The 26,403-nt window shown below is 45.1% G+C and overlaps 1 protein-coding gene across 8 annotated transcripts in view; it reads right to left on the bottom strand.

Annotated features, from left to right (window-relative positions):
* Positions 1-8,047: 8,047 nt before the first annotated feature.
* Positions 8,048-26,403, bottom strand: part of MFF (mitochondrial fission factor) — a 222,544-nt gene continuing 204,188 nt past the window's right edge. For 7 of the 8 annotated variants that reach the window (XM_078665946.1, XM_078665940.1, XM_078665943.1 and 4 more), the window contains one exon: positions 8,048-8,878. In XM_078665946.1, coding sequence (XP_078522072.1) covers positions 8,747-8,878 — 132 coding nt within the window. In that variant the 3' untranslated portion in view covers positions 8,048-8,746. The remainder of the gene's footprint in view (positions 8,879-26,403) is intronic. The other variant, XM_078665942.1, reaches the window with a different exon arrangement.

Here is a 26,403-nt window from a genome sequence, read left to right as displayed (position 1 = left end):
GTTATTGCAACGAGGAAGACTGTCTTAAGAGTAAAAAGCCTCATAGGACATCTGTGAAGAGGCTCAAAGGGAGCACCCATTAAAAAGGTCAAGACAAGATTTAAGTCCCACTGAGGCACAATAAAAGGAGTAGGAGGGAACTTATTTGTGAGGCCCTTCAAAAACCTTAAAACTACAGGAGATTTAAAAAGAGATGGCTGGTCAGGCAAACAGAGAAATGCCAACAGCGCAGAAAGATAGCCCTTAACTGTGGCAACAGCAAGCCCTTGCTGCGCCAGAGAGAGGGCAAACTGGAGAACATCAGACAAATGGGCTCTCAAAGGGTCAATAGATTTCTCCCCACACCAAGTAACAAATTTTGACCATCTATATGAATAGATGGACTTAGTGGAGTCACGCCTGGCTGACAAGATGACATCCACCACATCAGGCGGGAGAGAAAAGGAATTCAGGTTGCCCCGTTCAATCTCCAGGCATGAAGGTGTAATGTCTGGAGGTGGGGGTGTAGAACCCGCCCCTCCATCTGAGAGGAGGTCTGCCCTGACAGGGAGACGGAGCGGCGGGTGAGAGAGGTGGAGAAGATCTGTATACCACACCCTTCTTGGCCAGTCCGGGGCGACCAATATGACTTGGGCCCGGTCTTGGCGAATCTTCCTCAGAACCCGAGGAATCAAAGGTATGGGAGGAAACGCGTAAAGGAGTTGATTTCCCCAACTCAACTGAAACGCGTCCCCCAAGGCTCCTTGCATCGGATACTGGAGACTGCAGAAAGACAGGCAGTGAGCATTCTCGCGAGTGGAGAACAGGTCCACCCGAGGAGACCCCCACATCTGAAAGATGTCGTGAACTACCCCCGGGTGAAGCCTCCACTCGTGGTCGGCAGAGAACTGCAGACTGAGACTGTCTGCACGAACGTTCAGAACTCCGGCCAGATGATTCGCCATCAGACAATTCTGATGGTCCTGAACCCAGGACCAGAGACGCAGAGCCTCTCTGCAGAGACACTGCGACCCCACACCTCCCTGCTTGTTGATGTACCACATCGCGGTCGTGTTGTCCGTCAGGACTTGAACCGACTGACCGCGAAGGGAAGGGAGGAAGGCCTTGAGCGCCAAACGTATCGCCCGCAATTCTAGAAGGTTGATGTGAAGCAACCTTTCCTCTGGAGACCAAAGACCCTTGACCTCCAGATCCCCCAGATGAGCACCCCACCCTAGAGTGGATGCATCCGTTATCACTGGGGCCACCGGAGGAGGCAACTGAAAAGGTTTCCCCTGAGACAGATTGCCTTCCACGCCCCACCAAGACAGATCCGCCGCAGCTTCTCTGGAGATCCTCACTGACTCCCTGAGATCTCCGTTGTGCTAATACCACTGCCTGCGGAGGCACCACTGGAGCGCCCTCATGTGCCAGCGTGCATGGTTGACCAACAGAATGCATGAAGCCATCAGACCGAGCAGGCGAAGGACCTTCAGGACTGGAACGACCGCTCCATTGCAAAATAAAGTCATCATTTCCTGTATGTCGTGAATCCTTTGAGGAGGAGGGAATGCGCGACATACAGTTGTGTCCAGTACAGCACCTATGAACAGGTTGCGCTGGGAGGGCACCAGGTGAGATTTGGGTACATTTATCGAAAAACCCAACCTGTACAACAACTGGGTTGTCTCCTGCAGATGATGGAGCACTCTCTCTGACGACTCTGCTTTGATCAGCCAGTCGTCCAAATAAGGGAATACAGGAATCCCTGACCTTCTGAGATGCGCCGCCACCACTGCCATCACCTTGGTGAAGACTCGAGGCGCAGTAGTAAGCCCAAACGGAAGGACCGTAAACTGATAGTGCTGCGATCCCACCGTAAAACGGAGATACTTCCTGTGTGACTTCAGGATGGGGATGTGAAAGTACGCGTCCTGCAAGTCGAGCGACACCATCCAGTCTTCTTCCAGCAGTGCCTGAAGAACCTGAGCAAGGGTGAGCATCTTGAATTTCTCTTGTTTCAGATGAAAATTCAAGATCCTGAGATCCAGGATCGGACGAAGTCTGCCATCCTTTTTGGGGATCAGGAAATACCGGGAGTAGGATCCCTGACCTCTTTCCTGCTCTGGGACCACCTCTATCGCACCCTTTCTTAACAGAGTTTGGACTTCCTCCTGTAGGAGTAACAGATGTTCCTCTGAGCAATATCCCTGGCAAGGAGGGTAATTTGGAGGGAATTCCCGAAAGGGAAGGGCATACCCATTTTCTACGCGATTGAGAACCCAAAGATCTGATGTAACCGATTCCCAATCCCGTAGAAAGTGGGTAAGCCAACCCCCCACCGGACCCACATGATCCTGAATGGCAGATCTAGGGCTGCTTTTCTGTGGCTGGGGGGTTAGAGGAGGTGGAGGAGGAAGAGGCTTGACGCCCTAGAGGACGTGACCTTTGTTTTCCCCTGTACGACCTATACAAGGTATTTTGCTGCTGCTGCTGTTGTTGCTGCTGTTGACCTTGTCTATAGGTACGAAAAGAAGAGCGTCCAAAACCTCTAAACTTTCTGGCCGTTGAACCTCTTACTTGAAGACCAAGAGATCTAGCAGTTGCCCTGCTATCCTTAAATCTCTCTAAGGCTGTATCTGCCTTCTTGCCAAAGAGTCCTTCACCGTCAAAAGGCAGATCTAACGCAGACTGCACATCAGCAGAAAAATCAGAGGATTTTAGCCAAGCTGAACGTCTTGTGGCAACCGCAGTGCCCATGATCCTTGCAACAGAATCTGCAGTATCTAGACCGCTCTGGATAACTTGACGAGCTGCCTCTTGAGTATCAGATAAAACTTCCTCAAAGTCACCTCTGCAGTCTTCTGGAGCCTTTGGAATCAATAAACGCATTGAGTCCATAAGTGCGTGCACATACCTCCCCATAAGACAAGTGGCATTCGTTGATTTTAACGCCATACTTGCGGAGGAGAAAGTTTTCTTGGCCACTTGATCCTGTTTTTTAGCTTCTTTGTCACCAGGCACTTGGGGAAAAGCACCAACTGACTTTTTTGAGCACGCAGCTTGAATCACCAGACTTTCAGGAGAAGGGTGAGATGATAAAAATGCAGGGTCTTCAGGAGCCACTCTATCTCCTAGCCACACCTTTTGAGACAGCAGGAGCAGAAAGAGGCTTTTTCCACACCTCCATAATGGGTTCAGTTAACGCCTCATTAAATGGGAGTAATGGTTCCACAGCTGAGCTTGGTGAATGGAGAACCTCTGTAAGCAGATTTGATTTAAATTCAACAGTAGGTAATGTCAAGCCTAAAAGTCCTGCTGCCTTTTTCATTACCACGTGATATGGCTGAACATCCTTAGAGGGCGCATCCGGACCTGATGGCAACACCCACTCTGGGGAAAAATCAAGACCACTAGCATCAGCTAGCTCCTCGAAATAATTCTCATCCAGTTCACCTTCCTCCAAGTCTGAATGAGACTCATAATACCTCCGTTCTTCCAGGAGACGTTGAGCTTCTCTCCTAGATCTCTGTTTAACACGGATTGCAGCCGGATCCACTGTCGACTCCGACGGCGCCGGAGCCGACGTCGGCACCGAATCCGAAGGCTTAGAAGGATGCTCCAAAGATTTGCTTGGAGCGGGCGACGCCGGTGCTGGAGTCGTCGACTTCGGACGAGCCGGCGTCGACACCGGCGTCGACCTCGGTGGAGCCGGGTACTGCCACAGTGGAGTCGGGGATGGCATATACGGCATGAAAGGTGCCGGGGCATAAGAGTGAGGCACACCCAAATTAAATGCCATAGGACCCATGGGACCCGAAGGTGCACCAGAGGGGTACCATGACCTCGAGAATACTCCATACATAGCGTTCAGGAACGCTGAAGGATCCTGACCTGGTGCTGGAAAAGGTGGATGACCACCCTCAGGCCGATCTCGAGGCAGGTTCGAATCTGGTTCATCAACAGGAGCCGATTCCTCTTCCTCATTAGGAAACTCACCGACCTCTTCTTGAGCCGGAGACGGCGTCGGAGTCGGATCGGAAACCGGAGTCAGTGACTGAACTTGCGACTCCGAAGGCGAGGCCTCGCCTTCTCGATCCGAAACCTCTTGTGGTGGGATCACCATCGATTTAACCTTCTTGGGTGATCTCGACCTCGAGCCCGACTTCTCACCCGAATGACGTTGAGATTCATGCCTCCTTTTCTTATGCTTCTTATGCGACCTCGAAGCATGATCCGACGAAGACTTCGAAGCCGGCGCCTCTCGAGATCTTGATCTTGACCTCGACCTCGACTTCCTCGAGCGGGATTTTGAAGACTTCTTTCCTTTATCGGCTTTCAGTTTTGCCACAAGAAGCTTGGTCTCCCTTTCTCGCATGGGCCTTTGGGTTCATTTTTTGACACAACGAACATCCATCTACGTCGTGGTCGGAGCTCAAACACCAAATACAGTCCTGGTGTGGGTCCGTAACGAACATCATCTTCCCACACTCCCTGCAGGGTTTAAATCCAGTCTTCTTTGTCGACATTATAAGGAGACAAAGAGGCAAGAGAGTAAAGAAACGAAGAAAAACAGTAACAGAGTTACCAAAAGCTACTGAGTATCCCGAAACCGTTAGCGTCGACGACGCGGAAAAAGGGAACTGATGTCATCACGCCGGCGTGGGCCTATTGTAGGCGTCGGTGACGTCAGCGGAGTCGCGTGCGATGCCGTGCCTCTATGACGTCCAAGTCCACGTCGGCGCGAAGCTACAAAAAGAATTTCCGAATGTTGCTGACGCAAGGGGATATTCACAAGGTGAGGAATCCACACGGCAGATGTATCTATCAGAAAGCGACCCTCACATCTGCGTCCCCTCCACGCAAGCAAATCATGTAATCTGTAAATAATGAGATAAATAAAGACCAGTCATCTAGTTGAATCCCCTGATAGTACCAGACCTGCAGAACCGTTAGATCTAATGGTTCCACTGCTAAGGCCAATAGGACAGGGGAAAGAGGACAACCCTGCATCATGCCCCTGCCCACGATGCAGGGCTCTGAAATTACAGAGTCCGGTTTGACCCTAGCCAGTGGGCTAGTGTATAGTACTTTGTCCCATCTCAGAACCTCCTGTCCCAAACCCATGCCTTCAATTACTGTGTATAAAAAGTCCCACAGCAGTGAATCAAAAACTTTCTCAAAGTCAAGAGACAACACCAAGGCAGAAGAGCAGTGAGTCATAAGAGCATCTAGGACCTTTATCAGTCTCCTAATATTGGGCATGATGCTGGTTTTAAGGATGAACCAATTTTGGTCCGGGTAGACTATGTCACTTGCATTAATAAGCAATATATTCATTAAGATTTTGCTTAGGAATTTGTAGTCAACGTTGAATATTGGCAATGAGCGATAGAATGGTTACTGGTGTGTCATCTGTACTTTTTGAAAAGGGAAACAATTTCTGCCTCCCTTATTGTGCGTGGTAAGACACCTACATTCCGAGCAACACTGAGGGGCACTGCTAGTTTGGTGGCCAGTACACCCAGCTATGCTACATAAAATTCAGTCTGTCGATAGTCAGATCCAGGGACTTTCTCTTTAGCCAGATCTTTTACAGCTACCTTTTTTCCTGTTCTGTTGCCAGAGCTTCACCGTGTGTGATCCTGGGAGAAGAGGCTCACCCCATATAATCAGATATTGCTTGAGTGCAGATAATACCAATAGCTGAGTAGAGACTGTCATAGTAAGACCTAAAGGCTGCACTTATCTCAGGACAGGAATATAAATGCTGACCCCGCTCCACGTGGATGTGTAAGATTTCGTCCATCCTGTGCTCATGTTTAGCCAAACAATCCACAGTCGCTGTTTGGTCATGTTGATCATGGGTTTTAGAGATATAAACTCTGTAATCCTACCCCGTCAAACTGTCCACCAACAAAGGGAGTACTTCTCTCTAGTATCAGTCACACAGCCGAAACTATTATAAAGTACCACAGCTGCAGCCACCAGAACACACTCCACAGCAGTAAGAACATTTGCATGTCAGTGTTTTACTAATGTGAAAGAACTGGTGATACATTGACTGTTTTAGCCAAGGTTTTTCGTAACTAAATGAAATCTATTTCTTCTAACTAATGTGATGTACACATTGTTCCCACACTGGTGTCAGACTAACATCAAACAGAATACATTACAACTCACATGTGTCTATATCATCACATACAAGCCATCAGGCAACACCTGGGTTGCTACTAGGAGCACAATCCTCTGGAGGCCCCTACATACAAATGCAACAGAACACAAGACAGAACATCTGGCTTACTTCCATACAGATAAGACACAAAGTCCAAAACTAATAACAGTACTAGCCATCAAGATAGGACACACAAAGGAGAACATATAAGACAAAACACCCGATGAACATCTAAAAAGCGCAGATAACTCATACTGCCGACTATCATGGTACCCCAACATTAGCCACTACCATAATTCATACAGAAATACAATAGAACATTATTCTATACTCATTCAATAAAATGATTACTTTAAACTGCATACATGATACATATCATATTCAACAGAGCATAGATGGCAACTAGAAAGGTATCCAATCACCCAGACCACCTTTGAGATATCCACAACATAACCCATTTGAGAGAATATCAGACATGTTCCACATAGTTCAAGAAGGCACCATGGCCAGAAACACAACACAAAGACTTACTCTGATACCCAGACTACGGAGACATTGCATTGGCCTAAGATATTTACTAATAAAATTGTGTAGCTCTCTGATCACAACTCCCTTTACTAAAATCATATACTACTACCTCAATGGCTAAGATCATGATCTGACACAACCCCTTTAGGCACAATACAGTCTCATGGATAGGACCAGAAAATAGTACTCAAAACATGTTGTATGACGACTCGTGTTCAGACTTTCGAACCTTGAAAACATAGGAGCACGCAAACCAGGGAAGCACACAGCACTACAAGAACACAGTAACTGCAGAGGAGGTCTAAACAAATTATCATGACATAATAAACGTTGTCAACGATGTGTTATAATCATTCAATGGAAACTGGTCAAGCTTATTTCAGGATGGGCTAGTTATGTTTTAGGGATAGTAAAATCAAGATGTAACCAAAGTAATTTTCATACATAAATCAGTTCAACCTTAAAAAAATCAAAACTATGTATAAAATGTAATAAGAACTACAGAATAAAGTTTTGAAACTTTGCATTTGTCAAACAAGATGTCAATGAAACTGTAATAATTCTAGTTGATTCTTGCCTGATATTTTTTTCAAACTCAACAAGAATCAGGTTTGCAGGTGCTTAATTAATCCCACCAGAAGTTCATTAGCACACTGTTCACCTAAAATATAAACTGTATACTTGACCCCAAATTTAGGATGGACAGAATTCGGCAAATACATTTAAACAGTTTCACAAAAAAAATTACAATAACTTTTTTCTGTATATACTAAAGAGCTAATTTCAAGGCGTTTCTACCCACAGTTATATTTATACATTTTTTCCTTTTCACATCTAGTGGCTACCTTAACAAATACATAGAAATATTCAAAGCTCAGAAAATCACCTTTGATACTGCGGTTTAAACACAAGTGGGATATATCACCTAATACGGGCTCATTAAAAGCCTCTTTGCAATGTCTACCTAATCACTTAGGAAGCAGGATACAAATATCTAAAGATTCAAATCCAATACACAGCTAGATAAAGCTTTGTCCACAATCACAGTGCGGGAGAAAAACTCCTAAACCTCTGCCCATAATTTGGGACAATCGGCTGAGGGTGCAAGTCTTAGGTGGATTCCGACCTCTATCTTGTTAATGGAACCTGACTAACATTTCTGATAGGAGAGTCATACTTTTTTATCTCTAATAGACATGCAATCAGTCATACGGTTATGTTTGTAGTATAACCATATGATAGTACTCGGTAAAAAAAGATATATTCCAGTGCAAGCCATATTCAAATGGCATATTTTAATTTTCCATTTTAGCTTATTAAAAAAAAATGTACATCATGCAGCGGCATATAGAAAGACGAGTAAAACACCTTATTTTATAGTTTATTAAATACACCACATTGGTTCCATAGTTGTAATCTCTGTAATCATACAATCTGCTAAAATGCTTCTCATAGAAAAATAACTGCAATAATGAAACTAAAAAAGTGTACACAACTTTGGGTGATCTATCAAATGAACACTGTTTGGAAAAATTCAGTTGAGTCTGTGAACATGTGCTTCGCAATTGAAATGTTGTTTAAAAAAAGTGGGTTACGTTAATTTATTTCACCTGGCATTGCTGTAACAGCAAAATGGTGGTGGCAAAGAAAACGGTGGTCCTAACTCGAAAAAGACAAAGTAATACAAAATAACTGGTACACAGAATCATTAAATCTCTTTTGCTCACTCTTTTCAGCTCTACGCAGTTTATACTTTTTCCACTCACAATTTCTGCATGATACGGTCAACCATGTTGGTCAGTTCAGCATTTTCCTGCAAAATTGTTCCCTGCTTACGTACACGAAGGCATGCACACACGGTATTAAAGGATATGTCACCTCAAATATAAATGAATACAACAGAGATTTTGAATGTCCTCCCTTTATGTTAGAATTCTATGCCCTTTTCAAATGGAGGAGGGTTTCAGTGCATATAATTTAAGACAGCAGACAATGTACAGAAGAAACAGGATCTTGCTGGTTCTTTACACTTCCAGCCAGTTCAACAGTAAACACTGCAGAGCTTTAGCGCCGTAACCACAGCCAGCCATTGAGAAGCCAGAACGCTACGGTGATGGAGTACATGATCATTTCTCTCTTGGCACGCTCTTTATTTTCTTCCTCTAGGAGCAGTAGGCGTCGATTTAGCTTGATTATCTGGAAAGATAAGTTATTTTTAAAAATGTTATGAACAGGCTCTTAAGAGGGATATACAGTATTTGAGATGACAACAGTTGCGGTCTCCATTTTTAAATGAACAAGGGAATGTAATATGAAGGACACTACTGGTTCTCTGTCGGGACCAGAGGCGAGGATAATGCGGACTCTTCCCTTTAGTAGCAGCCCCAATTTTAATAAAACACAACAACACACACAATGGCAGGTAATAACCATATACATTACGCTTCCAGAGTATCTTCTAGTCCTCTTTCTTCGCTGCTCTCTCTCAGATGTGCGGAACTCTGATACCCAGAAGGCCAGATTACTACCAATGGCAATCTCAAACAGAAAAGGTGGGAACCCAAGGGAGAAGATGTTTGGATAGGCTAAAAAATTTCTTTCTCGCATGGTGCAAGAGCACGCACAAGGCTTTCAGTGGATCTATCTCCCGTAGCCTCTACTGATGTCACTCAATGATTCCAAGCTTGCCCCGATACTTTTCTCTTCCCCAGATGACGCTAGAGACGACCCAGTTCCTCATGGGGATTCCTTTTGACACAAAGAGCCAGTAGCATGAAGAACAGGGTCAACAACTGACAACACCAGGGGATATGTTGGATGCAAAAGATATCTATCACTTCATATGCTCAGCTTGGAAGCCGCCAAACATAGTCACTCAATACTTGGACAGCTGTCTCAGAAAACAGCTGCACCAGCAGGAGGCCAGTGGTAGACACAGAGGAATCCCCATGCAACACTGGAGGGGAAAGTGGCTGAGGCACATGAAATTGATAGAACAACGGCCACATTCCTGACAAATTTAGTTAGAAATTTAAAAAAAAGGCATTGAGAGGTCTTGTCTGGCTTGTCAGGATAAGTTACTAGCTCTAACAGGTCCTTTGACAAACATTCTTGACAAGGCAGAAGAGGCGAGAGAACCAGGTCCCTCATCTCACCAGAGATCCTGTTGGATGGACATAATGAGCAGTGATAATTTTGGGGAACACAAACAGCACTACTCCAATAGAGAGACACAGATCACTTCTCGCCAAGGTTGGGCAACCACGCCATGTCAAAGCAAGCCTGGTAGCTGAAGGAATTCCGGTTGGTGATTCATTTCTAAAGGAACTAGGGCAGTACATATTTAGCTTCAATTGCCTGGGCATGGGCCAGTCTTCTATAAAGAAAACTTTCAATCAAAAGGTTTATGGAGAGGCTAGCAAAGGAATGAGAGAAGGCAGCTCGCCTGTTTCCACTGCAAGCTCCTTAAAGAGGTTAGGTACACTGTATTAGTAAATACCAGGTTCACTCCCATATTGAAGGTTTCTTTCGGTAGCCAGGGATGGATACAGGGCGTATAGAGGAGTGCTTCACAAAGGTCCTGAGTCGGGCAGTGGAATACCTCCATTCATGAGGTGTATAATTGATAATATACCTCAAAGACATTCTGTTCTGTCAGAAATTAAAGCATGACTCAACCTGCTACAGGTCCTAGACTTCCTGATCATCAGGGAGAAGTCGGGGCTCATCTCAACACAATTGATTCAGGTCCTGGGGTTTGTATTGGGCTCGATCATAGCAATAATCAAATTACCAACATCAAAAATTAGGACTATCAGGAAAGGACTGAGACAAGTCCTCAGACTCACAATATCTCTGTGACAACTGGCCAGGTTTGTGGGGCTCTTGACCTCGTCCATCCAGGCCATGTTTCCAGGCTCATTGCACTGATCAGGCAATGCAACAACTGAAGGCTGCCCATCTGAGAAAAGGGTTCTATAGACCTCACAGAAGATGCCAAGGAAGAAATTCACTGGGGGCTCCAACATATGCATGATTGCCACAGCAGAGCAATCTTCAGGTCTACGCTAGGCCTGATCATGAAGTCAGGTGGTACCAAGTCTTGCTGAGGAACCAGATGCGGAGATTCGTCTACAGTAGGAAAATGGTAAGCATGGGCCGGTCCTCTGTTATGGCGGAGGAGCATTGCCCACTAGGTGGCAGCAGATTTAAACAGATGAAAAATAAAATGATAATAAACCAATTTTATTTCTCTTCTTACCTGCAAGCGCGTCATAAGGCGGGCCGGGGCCATGCAGAGGGGAGGAGGAGTGATGGGCACTACTAAATATGCCGGCCTAGCATTTCTCCACCCGACTGTGTTGAACAGCCATCTGGAGAAAAGCCACAGGCTCCCAGGCACTGTTTGAGTGGAAAACCCAGCACTTCTCTCATGCAAGAGCAGTGTCAGGATTGGCATCTGGGAGCCTGCGCAGTGTGCATCAGCTCTGGAATTGAGGATTGGGAGAGGAGCAATGCGGCGGCCGCAGAAGCAAGTAAATAAACTTTTATATCTTTTTTTTTCTGTGCTCCTTTTTGTATCCTCTCCTGGCCCCCGCTGCCGAACCTCATCGGATTCCAAACAGCCGCCACTGATGGTAAGAAGACTTACTAGGTTTACATATCAACCACCGGGAACTTCTGGCAGGATACTCGGCTGTCAAATGCTGGACAAAGAGAAGAGTAAAATGCTGTGTGTGTCCTCCTCAATATGGGAATATCTCAGCAGTAAGGTACATAAATCACCTAGGAGGAACCCGGCCATGACTACTCAAAGATGTCAAAGAACTTCTGTCATTTCTGCCTATACAGCCAAATGGTGGTGAAAGGAATATGGTACTTACCAGTATGCATCTGTTCTTGGCATTTGGGCTGCTGATATTCATATCTGTGCATGATCGCCGCCTAGTGCTGGGTCCGGATGATTTCACAGTGTTGTCCTGGAAGAGTCTTCGAAGTGTCGCGCGATAGGTGGCTCCTCCTTCGGACTACAGTGCGCATGGGCATCGTCTCCATCCTCAGATTGTTTTTCGCCATTGTGGCAGAGATGGAGTATAGTACAGTAAGAGATGTCCATGTAAAGAGTGAATGCTGCAGCTGCGACAGGCACCGGGGAGGTGGGTGGGCGATATGAATATCAGCAGCCCTACATGCCAAGAACAGCTGCATACTGGAAAGTAGCATATTCTGTTCGAGGCATGTGGGCTGCTGAATTCATATCTGTGCATAGAATGTATAGCAGTATCTCCCTTAGCGGTGGCTACCTGTGTCAGCTGCAGCAGTCTGGAAAAGAGTTTTGAGAACAGCCTGTCCTACAGCAGCTTGCTGTTTTGAATGTACATCTACACAATAGTGTTTTGTAAATGTATGTGTGGTTGACCATGTGGCTGCTCCACAGATTTCGTGTAAAGGAATATTACCCAGGAAAGCCATGGATGCCCCTAGCTTGCGTGTGGAATGCGCTCTAGGGGGGACTGTTAAGGTGCGTTTTGCCTTTAAATAACATATATGAATGCTCTTAACGATCTATCTGGCTATACCTGATTTTGAAATAGGGTTGCCTTTTTGTTGCGGTGAGAAAGCAACAAACAATTGTTTCGTCTTTCGAAATGCCTTAGTTCTGTATATATAGTATAGCAGAGCTCTTTTGACATCTAGAGTATGCAAGGCCCTTTCAACAACTGTCGGTGGATTTTGAAAGAACACTGGCAGTTCGATGGTTTGATTTATATGGAAATGGGACACCACCTTTGGCATGAATTTAGGGTGTGTTCTGAGAACTACTCTATTTGCATGTACTTGAATGAATGGCTCTTGAATAGTTAGGGCTTGCAGCTCGCTAACTCTTCGAAGCGAAGTAATGGCAATAAGGAAAGCCACCTTCCAAGTAAGAAATTGTATTTCGCATGAGTGTAGTGGTTCAAAAGGTGGTCCCATGAGTCTGGTTAAAACAACGTTTAGATTCCAGACTGGTGAAGGCGGGTGTCTTGGAGGAATTACGCGTTTGAGTCCTTCCATAAACGCCTTAATTGCTGGCACCCTAAACAGTGAAAGGTGTTGCCTGTTTTTAAGATATGCTGCTAACGCAGCTAAATGTATCCCGATGGATGAATAGGCTAAATTGCAACGTTGTAGGTGCAAGAGATAGCAAATGACGTTTTGAGTAGAAGCATCAAGTGGGTTAATATTGTTGTTACGACAGTAAATGACGAAACGTTTCCACTTAGCTGCATAACATGCTCTGGTAGTGGGTTTTCTTGCCTCTTTGATAATATTCATGCAGTCTGGAGGCAAGTTCAGGTATCCAAATTCTAGGATTTCAGGAGCCATATCGCCAGATACAGCTGTTGCGGGTCTGGGTGTTGGATTTCCCCATGGCTCTGAGTTAGAAGATTGGGCGTGAGTCGCAGTCTTTGATGAGGCACCACTGACAGTTCTAGGAACGTTGTGTACCATGGTTGCCTCGCCCATGTGGGAGCAACTAGGATCAGTGTCAGCGAATGTTGGCGCAATTTGCGTGCCACCAGCGGTATTAGTGGAGCTGGGGGAAAAGCGTACGCAAATTTGCCTGACCAGTTCATCCATATCGCAATGCCCTGCGACTGCGGATGTGGGAACCTGGCGGCAAAGTACTGGCATTTTGCGTTTTCGCTTGTGGCAAACAGATCTATCTCTGGGTGTCCCCACTTCCGGAAGAATGGTTGGAGCACTGTGGGGTGAATCTCCCATTTGTGCATCTGTTGACTGTGCCTGCTGAGCAGGTCGGCTACTTGATTGTCCTTGCCCGGGAGGTGCTCTGCCATAAGAAACATGTTCCTTTGAATGGCCCATTTCCACATTGCTTGAGCTAGGTGCGACAGCTGTGGTGAGTGTGTTCCTCCCTGTTTTTGAAAGTAATACATAGCTGTCATGTTGTCCGTCCGGATCAACACAGCTTTGTTGCCTAAGTGTGTTTTGAAGGCTTTTAGAGATAGGAAGATAGCCATCAGCTTTTGTTGTACAGTCCAGAGTCCCTGTACTGTGTAGTGTAGGACATGGGCTCCCCATCCTAGTAGGGATGCGTCCGCGGTCAATACTATTTGTGGGACAGGCTCCTGGAACAGTCGTCCTTTGCAAAGGTTTTGTGGATTCCACCAATGGAGAGAGTTGTATGCCCGACTGGTCACCAACACTAGGTCCTGTAATCGCCCTTGAGCCTGGTTCCACTGCCTTGCTAGGCACTCTTGGAGCGGACGCATACGTAGCCTGGCATGAGGGACTATGAATATGCACGAGGCCATCATGCCTATCAGTTGCATAAACACTCGAGCTGGTAATGAGTGTTGGGGTCTGAACTTTTGGATCAATGCTTGCATTCCGTTGATCCGTGCTGCGTTGGGATATGCTTTTGCTGCCAGTGTATCTATTGTAGCTCCCAGGTACTGTTGTACGTGGGAGGGTTGCAGGTGTGATTTTGGGTAGTTTAGCGAGAAGCTTAAACTGTGCAGGAGATGGATGGTTTTTGACATGTAGTTGGCCCATTGCTGGGCTGATGGCGCGTGTATTAGCCAATCGTCCAGATACGGGTACACATGGATGTGTTGCCTTTTGAGATGTGCCGCCACTGTAGCTAGACATTTGGTGAACACGCGTGGCGCTGTTGTGACACCAAATGGTAGGACTTTGAACTGGTAGTGTTGTCCCTGAATGGTGAACCGTAGATACTTCCTGTGAGCAGGGTGTATTGGGATATGAAAGTATGCGTCTTTGAGGTCTAGAGTTGCTAGGAAGTCTCCCTTGCGAAGCAATGGTAAGACTTGTTGGAGAGTGAGCATATGAAAATGCTCCAACAAAATGTACAGGTTGAGGGGCCTGAGGTCCAATATTGGTCTGAGAGACCCGTCCTTCCTTGGAATCAGGAAGTATAGGGAGTATACACCTGTTCCATGATGTTGTAGTGGGACTGGTTCTATGGCCCCCTTTTGCAGCATACTGATGACCTCTTGCTGCAGTAGCGTTATATGTTCCTGTGACATTGAACGGTGCACGGGTGGTATGTTGGGTGGGGTTGAGGTGAGTTCTAGGCAATAGCCATGTTGGATAATTTGCCTGACCCATTTGTCTGTAGTGATATTTAACCAGACTGGCAGAAATTGTTGTAGTCTTCCCCCGACCGGTGTTATATGGTCTGGGGGTAGTGCCAAGAAGTCACTGTTTATTAGCATTGCCTCCACGACCCCTTCCTTTGGTATTATTTCCTCTGTATCCACCCCTGTTCGTGTTTTTGTTGTATGTGGATTGCGTGTTACCCTTGTAGGTGAAGGATTGCTGTGATGTATTACTTCGCGCTCCTCCTCTATAATTGGAGCGACGAAAGGAGCCCCGGTGTTGTTGGGACTGGAGAGCTCACATGGACTTTGCTGTTTCTGCGTCCTTTTTCATTTTGTCCAGAATTGAATCAACTGCTGGACCAAATAGAAAGTCTAGGTTGATGGGCTGATTAAGAATTGTGGATTGAACTTCATTCTTAAAGCCTGATATGCGAAGCCATGCGTGGCGCCTTAGCAGCACGCTTGTATTGATGGATCTGGCAGTTGTGTCTGCCGCGTCTAGGGCACATTTAATTGAGGCATTGGTGATGAGCTTGCCCTCCTGTATAAATTCATCTGCCTGCTGTTTGTAAGGATCAGGTAAGTGTTGGGAGTATTTCTTCTAAGCTGTCATAGTGCGCCCTGTCATATCTGGCCAGCAAGGCCTGTGTATTGACAATTCTCCAAGAGTTTGCTGCTTGAGCTGCTACTCTTTTGCCTGATGCTGCAAATATCTTTGACTCCTTGTCTGGAGGAGCAGCCTCCCCAGTAGTTTGGGAGTTTGCCCGTTTACGTGCGTTTGATACCACTAGGGAGTCTAGGGGTAGCTGCCCCTTGATGTATGTAGGATCTATAGGTGCAGCCCTATATTTCTTTTCGATTCTAGGGTTTATGACCCGTGCCCTAGCAGTGTCCTTAAAAATGTCATTTGCGTGTTTTAAGACGCCCTTTAACATGGGGAGTGTTTTTACATGTCTTTCAGATGTTGTCAATGTATCAAAGAGAAAGTCTTCTTCAACAGCATCAGAGTGAATATCTACATTATGATAGGTAGCTGCTCTATCTAGTAATGAATTAAATGCCACTGTATCTGCAGTGGGTGATGGCTTAGTTGGGTAAACTGCAGGGTCCGTAATGGGCAGAGGCCCTTCAGTGTCTGGTTCTCCTCCTCCACCCCATGGCTGTAGGTTGGGGTCTCCAGTTGGGTTTTGTGGATAACCAAACCCCACATCTGCATCCTGATCTTCATCTGGGTTGTAGTCAGGTGATTTTGGGGCCTTACATGAAACACAGTCAGGCTTTAGGGCCGGTTTTAGCACCGAGACGGCCCTCATTGAGGTTGCTGAGTCGATCAGGTGGTCCTTAGATTCAGGAGCATCAGCTATGCTGGTGCTCCTGGATCTATCAGCTGCATTTGATACGGTGGATCATGGCAGATTGTTGCTGCGGCTGAAGGACATAGGCCTAGAAGACAAGGCATTGAGATGGCTCCACTCCTACCTCTCAGATCGGTCCCAGAAAGTGGCGCTGGGCACCTTCTCCTCTAAGCCAAAACGCCTCTGGTGCGGTGTCCCGCAGGGGTCGGCACTCAGCCCATTGCTGTTTAATGTCTATTTGGCCCCACTTTTTACTCTGATTGCTAAATGGGGGATCAAGGCAATTTCGTATGCAGATGATACGCAATTAGTCTTCCCCTATAAAGATACGTCGGAGTCAGCTTTTAGAAAAATAAGGGGCTGTCTTCGAGATGTGGCTAGCTGGATGAATGCAAATAAACTAAAATTGAATGCTAGCAAAACGGAGGTGCTATTTTTTGGAAAAAATACACACCCCCCCCAGACTTGTGGTGGCCTCCGGAAATGGGCCCAGCTCCATCTCCCGGAACCCATGCAAAAAATCTGGGAGTAAGATGGGATGAGAATCTCTCTTTCTTACCTCACATACAGCAGCTCACCGCCGGCTGCCTGAACAAACTTAGAAATCTTCGAAAATTTCTGTCTCTTCTACCAGTCGAGTGTCGCAGAATGGTAGTTCACGCGACAGTTACATCCCGACTAGACTACTCAAATGGCCTCTACCTTGGTCTGCCCAAATATCTGGTGCAACACTTACAAATCGTGCAGAATGCGGCTGCGAGACTGATAAAACGCATCCCCTTTAGGCATCATGTCTCTCCGCATCTGCACGAGCTACATTGGCTCCCAGTGGCAAGTAGAATAAAATTCAAAGTTCTCACCTTGGCGTTCAGAGCGCTAAAAGGGACCTGTCCCAACTATTTAACACTTAGACTTCCCCGCTACCACCAAGAGCGACAGCTGCGATCTAACTCTATGCTTAAGCTAACTATCCCACGTGTGATGAAAGCTAGACTTGGAGGCATGTCCTTCTCTGCTGGCACGGCGAAACTCTGGAACACCTTGCCCTCTGCCATCCAATCTGCCATGACAGAAGCTAGTTTTAGGAAACTCCTAAAAACTTGGCTTTTTATGCAATAAAACTTGAATTTCTTCTTGGCTCTTCGCTCGCTGCTGAAATACTCGTTAGCGCCGGGACACCTCACCCAGAGGTAGCTGTTCACGCTTTACAAGCATCTGTATTATTATTCTTATTATTATATGGAGTTGTAGGCATAGCTGGAGTGATAGGTTCAAAAAGTATAGGAGAGGTAGCACAGTCTCTTCTTTTTGAGTGGTATTCTAGGAAAGTCTTCTATTGGCAGAGGCCTTTTCTTTTTTGCGTAAACAGTCACTTTACCAGTTTTTGGGTCAATGTACAGTTTTGACTGGTCTTCTGTGGAGGGGTCTGGATGAATAATCTCTTCTTCCACAGTTTTTGGCCTTGGTGCCTTAGCCTTTGGTTTTACCTTTTCCGAATGGATAGGTTTAGTGCTTTCGGCCGCTTTTGGTGGTTGGATTGGCTTTTGATGTTTATCGACAGGTTTTGTCGGTTGAACGTCTTAGGCTGGCTTCACCACCTTTTTCGGATCGAGCGGTTTGGTCGGTTCGACAGTCACTTTAGGTGTTTTCAGGGTTTTTGGTGTTGGCTTGATGCCCTTTTTCTGTTCGATGGGCTTCGGCTCGACAGACTTGTTTTGGTCCACCTTCGGTTTCACTTTCGGTTCAACGTTAGTTTTGGGAGAAGGCCTTTTACTTTCGTCGACCATTTTTTCCCCTTGTCGATATTCGAGGCTCCTTTGCTCGATTCGACGTGCTTTGTCTTTGGGGTCGACTCGACGTACTTATGTTTCGGTGTCGATTCGACGTGTCTTGGCCGCGAGGTTGACTCGACGGCTTTTGGCTTTGAGCTCGACTCGACAGCTTTTGTCTTCGATGTCGACTCGACGGTCTTTGGCTGCGAAGGTTGTGTTGGGACTACGGCCTTGGGCTCGACGACCTTCGGCTTAATGACTTTCTGTTCGACGACGTTTGGTCCGAAGGCGGTCTTGTCGACAACTTTCGGATTCGATGGAACCGGAGTGGTATGTTGTGTCTGAGAGAGCTCTTTGAATATGTTCTTAGCCGGGCGGTATGGCGGGGCTGTAGAACGAGAACGTTGATCTTGGCTAAGGCCTGCTGGCGATGCCTCGACCTGAGTCTCTGATATCGGTGTAGTGTCTATATGGGGCGGTGTACTCACGGTTCGCCCCTCGTCGTCATCTGAGTTGTCTTCAACAGCTACGATGTCTTGATCGTATTCCTCGAGATCGACGATTTGTTCCTCCTCTTCGAGGTAATATTCGGAGTCGTGCTCCGAGTATTGTTGTTCGTCTTGATCCGAGTCTTCGGCGCTAGCTAGTTCTTCGTCATCGTCGAAGATATAGATGCATTTCTTGCCTCGCTGTCCGTCGATTCCGGATAGTCTTTTTCGACCGGAACTTGGCACAGGCTATGCAACTATCTTCGTTGTGATCTGGAGATAGGCATTTGTTGCACACGGGATGCTTATCTGTGTGCGGGAACTTGGAGTTGCACTGCGGGCAGTATTTGAATGGACTTCCCTCCATCAACAGTCGGTCCACGTGTTGTCGAGAAGGCCTCACGGCTCGATTCGACGACTGGAGTGCAACAGATGTTCAGAAAGTGTAGCGGTACCGAGCGCTGAACAATACCTACGGATCCGAAGGCCTTTTGGCCTTTAGAGAAGTTTTTGTTGATTCCGAACATTGAGTGTTGGAAAGTACATCCGAACCCAATGGCGGAAAAAAACCAATCTGAGGATGGAGACGATGCCCATGCGCACTGTAGTCCGAAGGAGGAGCCACCTATCTCGTGATACTTCGAAGACTCTTCCAGGACAACAATGTGCAATCATCCGGACCCAACACTAGGCGGCGATCTATGCACAGATATGAATTCAGCAACCCACATGCCTCGAACGCAGAATACCTGTTAGGACACCACAACACAACAGCAGATTGGCAATCTCATCACTTTCAGGATGTCGGCTCCCAGAAGTTTCTTCACTAGAGCTTTTTGGGCACTTATGGAGATCCAGGATCTTTGTCACTCTGACCTTTTTGCAGTCAGATTAGATCCTGAGCTTGAGAGATATTACTGTTGGAGACCAGATTCGGAAGTAGCAGTAACATGCCTTTCTTCAGGTATGGTCTCTTGAAATCAACTATGCCTCCCTACCACTCCCTTCGCATGACTGCAATTTGGCAGCACAAGGGAAAAAGCATATCTGATATGGTTTACCCCGACCTGTAAGTCACAAGTATAGTTCCCAGTTCTGATGAAACTTTCCTGGGATTCATCAATTTGCCTACCTGGCCTTCCGAAAATGTTAAGTCCACAAGGGGGACAACATCGCCTGGTTATGTAAGGATCGTTCAGTTATGGCATGGAGCATTACAGGGGGGTGGACACACCTGGAGCTTTCTGAACAGGCTAAAAATCCCATCAAGAGGACTTGGTCAACAACAAAGGAAAGGGATAAAAATCAGCTTTGAGACTATGGGCATATTGGTGCATGGAATGGGGTTTGGATCCCATCCAGACAACCTTGTTTATAACACAAACTTCCTATCCCAGGCAGTCGGAGAAAGACAATCTTACGTATCAGTAAATACTGTTAGACCAGACACATCAGCAGGCCATGTGTGCATGGATGGAGTGGCTGTTGGCCAACACTTCTTGGTCTGCAGACTGTTGAGGCGGATTCAATTGTTGATATCCACCTATACCTAAGTACGCTTACATCTGTCCAGGGTGGTGCTATCAGGAATGGTTCTTTGTTTAATAACATGCAAAACAATATCAAGTTTCAAGCATGATGTTTACTTTGCATGAAATCACAGTCTCTAACTCCATAAGAATCTAATAAAATATTAGAATGATTTATTGTGAGTAGTTAGATGCATTAGGGCTAATAAAGCTATGATGAAGGAATTCAGACCACCAGGAGTAAGTCAGTTATTTATAGCCATTAACACGTTTTTCAAAGCTGTATCTTCTTCAGGCATAGCAATATGGTTCAAATGAGTGATGCAAGAAGAAGGTGGAGGCAGCTGTAGAAATCCATAGACATCCAAGGCATTCTCCTTGGGAGCGCGACTGGAGGATATCACTAAAATAGCATTAAGCATTTTGTTTCAAGCCAGTGAAAAATGTGGCTCAACGGTAGTTAGTAAGTAAACTTTAAACTAACATATTCCTTTTCTCTGATCCGGACACAGAATATACAATTTAATAGACAATGTAATGGAAAGTTTTCAATTCTATTAAGGTTGCAGAGGTAAGAATTTTCCCACCCGGCAAACATGTACAAGGCATATATGTTGGATGATCGAATCTTAAGAAGATTGTAGAGCAAGGGAGAGGCTCTTCTCTAATATCAAAAGATAATGGTGTGTTTCTGTATGAACTTTTATTCCAGAATGGATTTAGGTGCCAATACTGCTGCTGCAGCACTGTGATGTAAAATTTGACAAGGACATATGGTTTAATGTTTAAGTAACATGGAATGGTATTCTAGTAGGTATACTTCAAAAGGAGGAATGAATTCAAGAGGAAAGTGGAAGTTGAGTTTGCATGAAGAAAGAGGACCAGAGTATAGTAGAGAAGTGTAATGTATATGGTATGTACTGCCTTTAGATGTGGCAGACAACATTTTTTTGCCCAGGGCATCCTAGGAAATGTATTGTTTTGTTAAAATTGAGGACTATTATTAAATGAAGTGCAAAAAGAGTATGAATAATCCTTGACTTTGAGTCCTGAGTAGAATGTAAAACGTTCCTTTATGTTAGCTAGGAAATGTTCTATGCTCTTCCATTTACTTGTTTTTGGGCTTTTGTTAGAGATCACTTTTTTCAAAGCACTTAAATATTTAAGTAAAACGTTACAAAAACAATGTCCATAGATTAAAAAATCCAGGTGAAGCAGCATGAAGGAAACAAGATTAGAAAGTGATACTAGATGTTTGCAACACTGGTTAAGAGCAGGCAGAAACAAATTAGCACAATAGTACAGCTACAAAGGTGACAATAAGTGATTAGATCAAACAGGTAGTAGAGCATAGTATGTAAGTATGCAGACAACAAGGTAAATAACAAGGATAGGTGGGGAACAGCAAAGTCACAAATACATTAATAAACACTACAAAGGTATTGTATTGAAGCATGAAATGAAATTGAAACCAACACAGCAGGAAAAACTAAGCATTGCATAGATAAATGGTAGTTTGAAAAGAAGATGACATGAGAACAAGTTGATAAAGCACTTAAGGCCACAGCCAAAGTCTTACATTGAAAAAACCTAGACATTCATTGAACAATGCAAAGGTTAAAGAGACATTATAGCTTAACAACCTTACATATTACATCACTCATTACATAATAACATCACTGACGAGATCTCAAATTACATAACTGATGACATTGGTCATAGATACACAGCATAGAGTAACTGACTGCACCTCTGTGTTTTGATAGCAAGGAAATAGGTTGAGCACTGGAGACAAGTGCTCTAGAGAATGTTAACGGTTTACTGTCTGAAGCTGTGACTCTGTCTGGTGGCCAACAGAGAGGATCGAAACCATCCTCTATGCAAAGAACCTCAGAATTGTCATCAACAGCAAAATGTACATGCCCACCTAAGTAAACTTAATCAACAACTCATGCTTCTATACCCTAATGATGCTAAGGAAATCTGCCAAATGGCTTCCAATCAGTAACTGGAAAACAGTCACACAAGCCCTTGTCACAAGCAAGCTGGACTATGGGAACACCATCTATGCTGGGATCAATTCTCAAGAAGGCAACAGACCATCCAGAACTCGGCTGCCAGAATCTCTTTCAACCTCCCATGCTGCACTCAAATTCAAATTCAAAAACTTTATTCGATCATTTTAAAAAATAATCATAAAAGTGCAACAGTACATCACATAACTTACAATTATCAAATGAGTTCTATGAATATTCGGTTACAAAAGACATACTTTTCCTGAGGGATACAGATTTTGAAATATATACAGCAGTAAAAAAGCACACATCAGGATCAGCAAGTGCAAATAAGAGGCTCATGGCTGATTTTACAGAAAATACCTTGAATTTTTTAAAAAGTGGTTTCAAGTAAATAAAACGAAGATGTAAGTAATAAGGGCAGATCAGTAAAAAGTGCACAGTGCTCTGCTTAGATGTCCCATCACACGGGCATGGGGCTACAGTATGTATCTTAATGTGCGGGCAAGCAACAAGCATATGAACAGTCCCCATGCATAGTCTAGTAAGAACATACAGGTGTGAGCGTATAGTTACCATTTTTAGGTATTCTGCAAAACCAAAATCAGCCAGATTATATGTGTTATAAAAACAATGTGTTGAATATTGGCTGGTAGCAGAACAGCGCTTTTGTGCTGTAGCCCTCATATACACATGTTTTAGCTCTTTTTTTGGGAAATCCGAGGCACTAAAAGGATTTTCACGGACATTCAACTTAAAAGCATCTTCATATGAAGTAAGAATATAGTTGAGCCATGGGATCAGGTTACACTTGTCCAGGTTGAGACAGTCACTAATGATTTTCCTCGTAAAACGGGTTTGTTCTTTAAACCAAATTGACCTCCATACCAGTAGGGGTCTAAGGCCAATAAGATCAGTTAGATGTCCCAGACTAACCTCCTGGTGGATCAAACTGGTGGAGGCTGAAGATGGTAAACGGAGGAGTTTCTTAATGAATTTATTTTCTTCAACTTGGAGCAGGTTATGATTACAGTGTCCCCATACCCCAGACCCATAAAGGGCCAGAGCTACACATCTATGACGATATATATACAACATATCAAATATGCGTCTTGAGCCCAATTTGGAAGCAAATTTAAAAATACCATGTGCACATTTGCCCATTTTTGCCCTGACATTAGTCATCTCGTGGCCTCATATACCCCTACTGTTAAAAGTAATGCCTAGGTAGCAAAAATTGTCAACCACTTGGATCGATTGATCATTAAACAAAAATGTTCTTAATTTTTTAACTTTCTTTCCACAAGCCAGAATAAAAGTTTTTGAATTATTAATCTTGAGTTTTCTCCCATTAATAAAATCCACAAATTTATCCATTAATCTTTGCAGCCCAACAGGGGTTCTGGATAAAAGGACAGTGTCGTCCGCGTAAAGCAAGACCGGGATTGATAAACCATCAGCAGATGGGGCATCAGCATTGACTAAACGTAGTTCTGATTCTATAGCGTTAATAAAAAGGGAGAAAAGGAGGGGGGCGAGAACGCATCCTTGCCTGATACCGGGCCCTACTCTAATGCTTGGGGTACATTCGCCCATTTGCCCAAACCGAATCTTGGCAGACAAGTTACTATACAAATGAGCCAAAAAATAGATGATTTCGGGCGGGGCCCCCATATTCAACAGGGTTGTCCATAGTAAACCATGGTCAACCAGGTCGAAGGCGCTTGAAAGGTCCGCAAAACAGAGGAACAGCGAACCCTGTTTGGCACGCGTATACTTGCCTATGATGAGGTCTAGGTTGATGCACTGTTCTATAGGCCTAACCCCTTGCGGAACCCATACTGGGAATCCGCAAGGATGCCGTTTTCTTCAGCCCATTCCTCCAGGCGGATCAATAACACCCTGCTCATTATTTTTATTGAGGAATCAAGCAATGAAATAGGGCGATAGTTCTTGGCCTCGCTCCTTTCTCCCTTTTTGTAAATAGGGATAATTGTCGACTCTCCCCAGGTCAGAGGTGCGGAGACCATAACTACAGCGTTAAAGACCTTAGTCAGCAGGGGGCCCCATAATAATACATCGGCTTTGTATAGGTCGATGGGAACCCCATCAGGGCCTGGTGCCTTTCCACCCTTACTGCTTCTGATGGCATTGTCCACCTCAGCGATAGTGATGTTAAGCGGAGTAGGGGGACCCGGATCCGCAACCGTGTCTCTCTCTGCGGTTATCCCTCCTGGATTAAATATACTTGAGAAGTGGGATACCCAGTTATCCTCACTTACTTGGGCAGTGAGTACGGGGTATGCCTCATCTACTAGGAAGGGGCTATTAACAGTTTTCCAGAATAGCTTGGAATCTCGGAGTTCCACGGCCTTAGACATATTGTCCCACGCTTCCTCCCTTATTTCCTTCTTCCTCAAATTCAGGTGCATCTTATAAGAGCGCCTTAGGGAACTAACCACTCCTTGTCCCAAGGTTTACTAGCAAGGGCGTTTTTTAAATTTGGTAAAGAATTTGTACAGGCCCTATTAAACCACCCTCTAGGGGCCCCCGGTCTCTTTGCCTTGTTACTGGTCAGAGTCTGTTTCGTGAATACATTAATTGTGTCAAACCCAGCGAGTATACCTGTCGGGCCTGTGTTGGGCTCAAGACAACTTTCCACCTCCTGGAGGCATGCAGACACAATTTTAGCCAAAAGCTGTTCCTCATTATGCCTCCCCCATTTAATCCTAGGGCCGTTCGGTCTGTGCGGAATTATATCCGCCACTATTCCATAGGGTACGACAACCTTCGCCCCCCACATATGCAAATGAGTTGTGAGACAGTTATGGTCGCTAAGGGCCAAGTCAAGTACTTCCGGGACAGTACACAAGGTGCTTATGCTCACCGATGCTATGAGATAATCTATGGTGGTGGCGGAATTCCTTCCCACAAAAGTTGGTATCGAATTGCCCTCATTATCTTTTTTTGGCGACAATATCAACAAATCCAATTGCACTCACATAACACACCTGAAGCAGCTTTACTGGCTCCCCATATACAAGTGAGCACAATTCAAACTCATCACCCAAGCATTCAAGGCACTAGATACCACTGCTCCAGAATCCCTTAAGAATCGCATCTGCTTTCATACACCATCCAGACACCTCTGCCTAGAAGGATTCTTACTTGCGCACATTCCATACACATCAAAAATCAGGTCCAGCGGTCGAGCCTCCTCCTATATCGCTCCTAAAACGTAGAACGACCTGTCGCTACCCTCCTGGGTGATAGTGCGCTCTACAAATCAACATAACAAAATAAATTACCATAACATAACAGATCATTAAAGTATAGGGTACAAGAAGTACTCCAGCTTAAACATGGTAAATGCTGAGCGCACCTGATGTGGGTTTTCAGGGGTATTTATAAAAGTAGGCTGTGGCTTAAAATCAAAGCCTGTTCTACAACATCTGTGAGAAAGTCCAAATTTGCTGCTGTCAATACAATAATCACCAGTGCATAGCTCAGCTCAAGCCCATGTTAAATGACTTTAATGCAGTGGTAGGACAAATTCTGTAAAGTGTACATGTTTATTTCCAAAACGTCCACAAAGATTCTGAGGCACTGCAGATTATTGAATAATGTGAGAATGTTGAGGTGTCCCACTTACAAAGAGATTTATCTCATACTGGTGTAAGCATCACGGCTCTAAGGTTGTGTGCCATTATGCCAATCTCAGAAATGTGTTTGGTGTATTTTACTAAACTATGGAGGGCCTTACAGTAGTTGTCTTTACAGTAGAAAATTGTAAGAAATCGAGGTCTCTAGTTATCAGTGGCTGTACCCTGTCCAAGTAGGGACCCTTATTCTAGCCAGGGTTAAAGGAGTAACACATCAAAGATAACCCCCTGCTCACCCCCTTGGTAGCTTGCCACAAGTAGTCAGGTCTATCTCAGAGGCAATGTGTGAAGCATTTGTACATAAACACACAGTAAAAGTGAAAACACTACAAAATAACACCATCCAAGTTTAGAAAAATAACGAATATTTATCTGAATAAAACAAGACCAAAATGACAAAAATCCAACATGCACAAGTAAAGATATCACTTTCAGAAGGTTTAAAATAGTTCAATCCATAGGAAACTATTGATGCATCAAAATCAAAGACGAAAACAGGCACAGGGGAGGTAAAGGGCCAGAAAATCAAAGCGAGGCATCGGCTTCTTACTCCCAGGGTAGGTGATGCGTCAGTTGCTTACTGCCAAAGGCAGTGATCGTCAGTTCCTTACTGAAGGGCAGGGGAGGTGATGCGTTGGTTCCTTACTGTCAGGGAAGGTGATGCGTCGGTTCCTTTCTATGAGGGGAGGTGATGCGTCTGTTTTGGACATGCGGCCTTGGTTCCTTACTGCTGGGCTACTTCAATGAAGAACTTGGCGCACAGGTGCGCTG

This window comes from Lissotriton helveticus, chromosome 11 (assembly GCF_964261635.1).
Source record: "Lissotriton helveticus chromosome 11, aLisHel1.1, whole genome shotgun sequence".
Classification (NCBI taxonomy): domain Eukaryota; kingdom Metazoa; phylum Chordata; class Amphibia; order Caudata; family Salamandridae; genus Lissotriton; species Lissotriton helveticus.
Note: the sequence above shows the minus strand (reverse complement) of the source record. Positions and strands in the feature narration are given on the sequence as shown.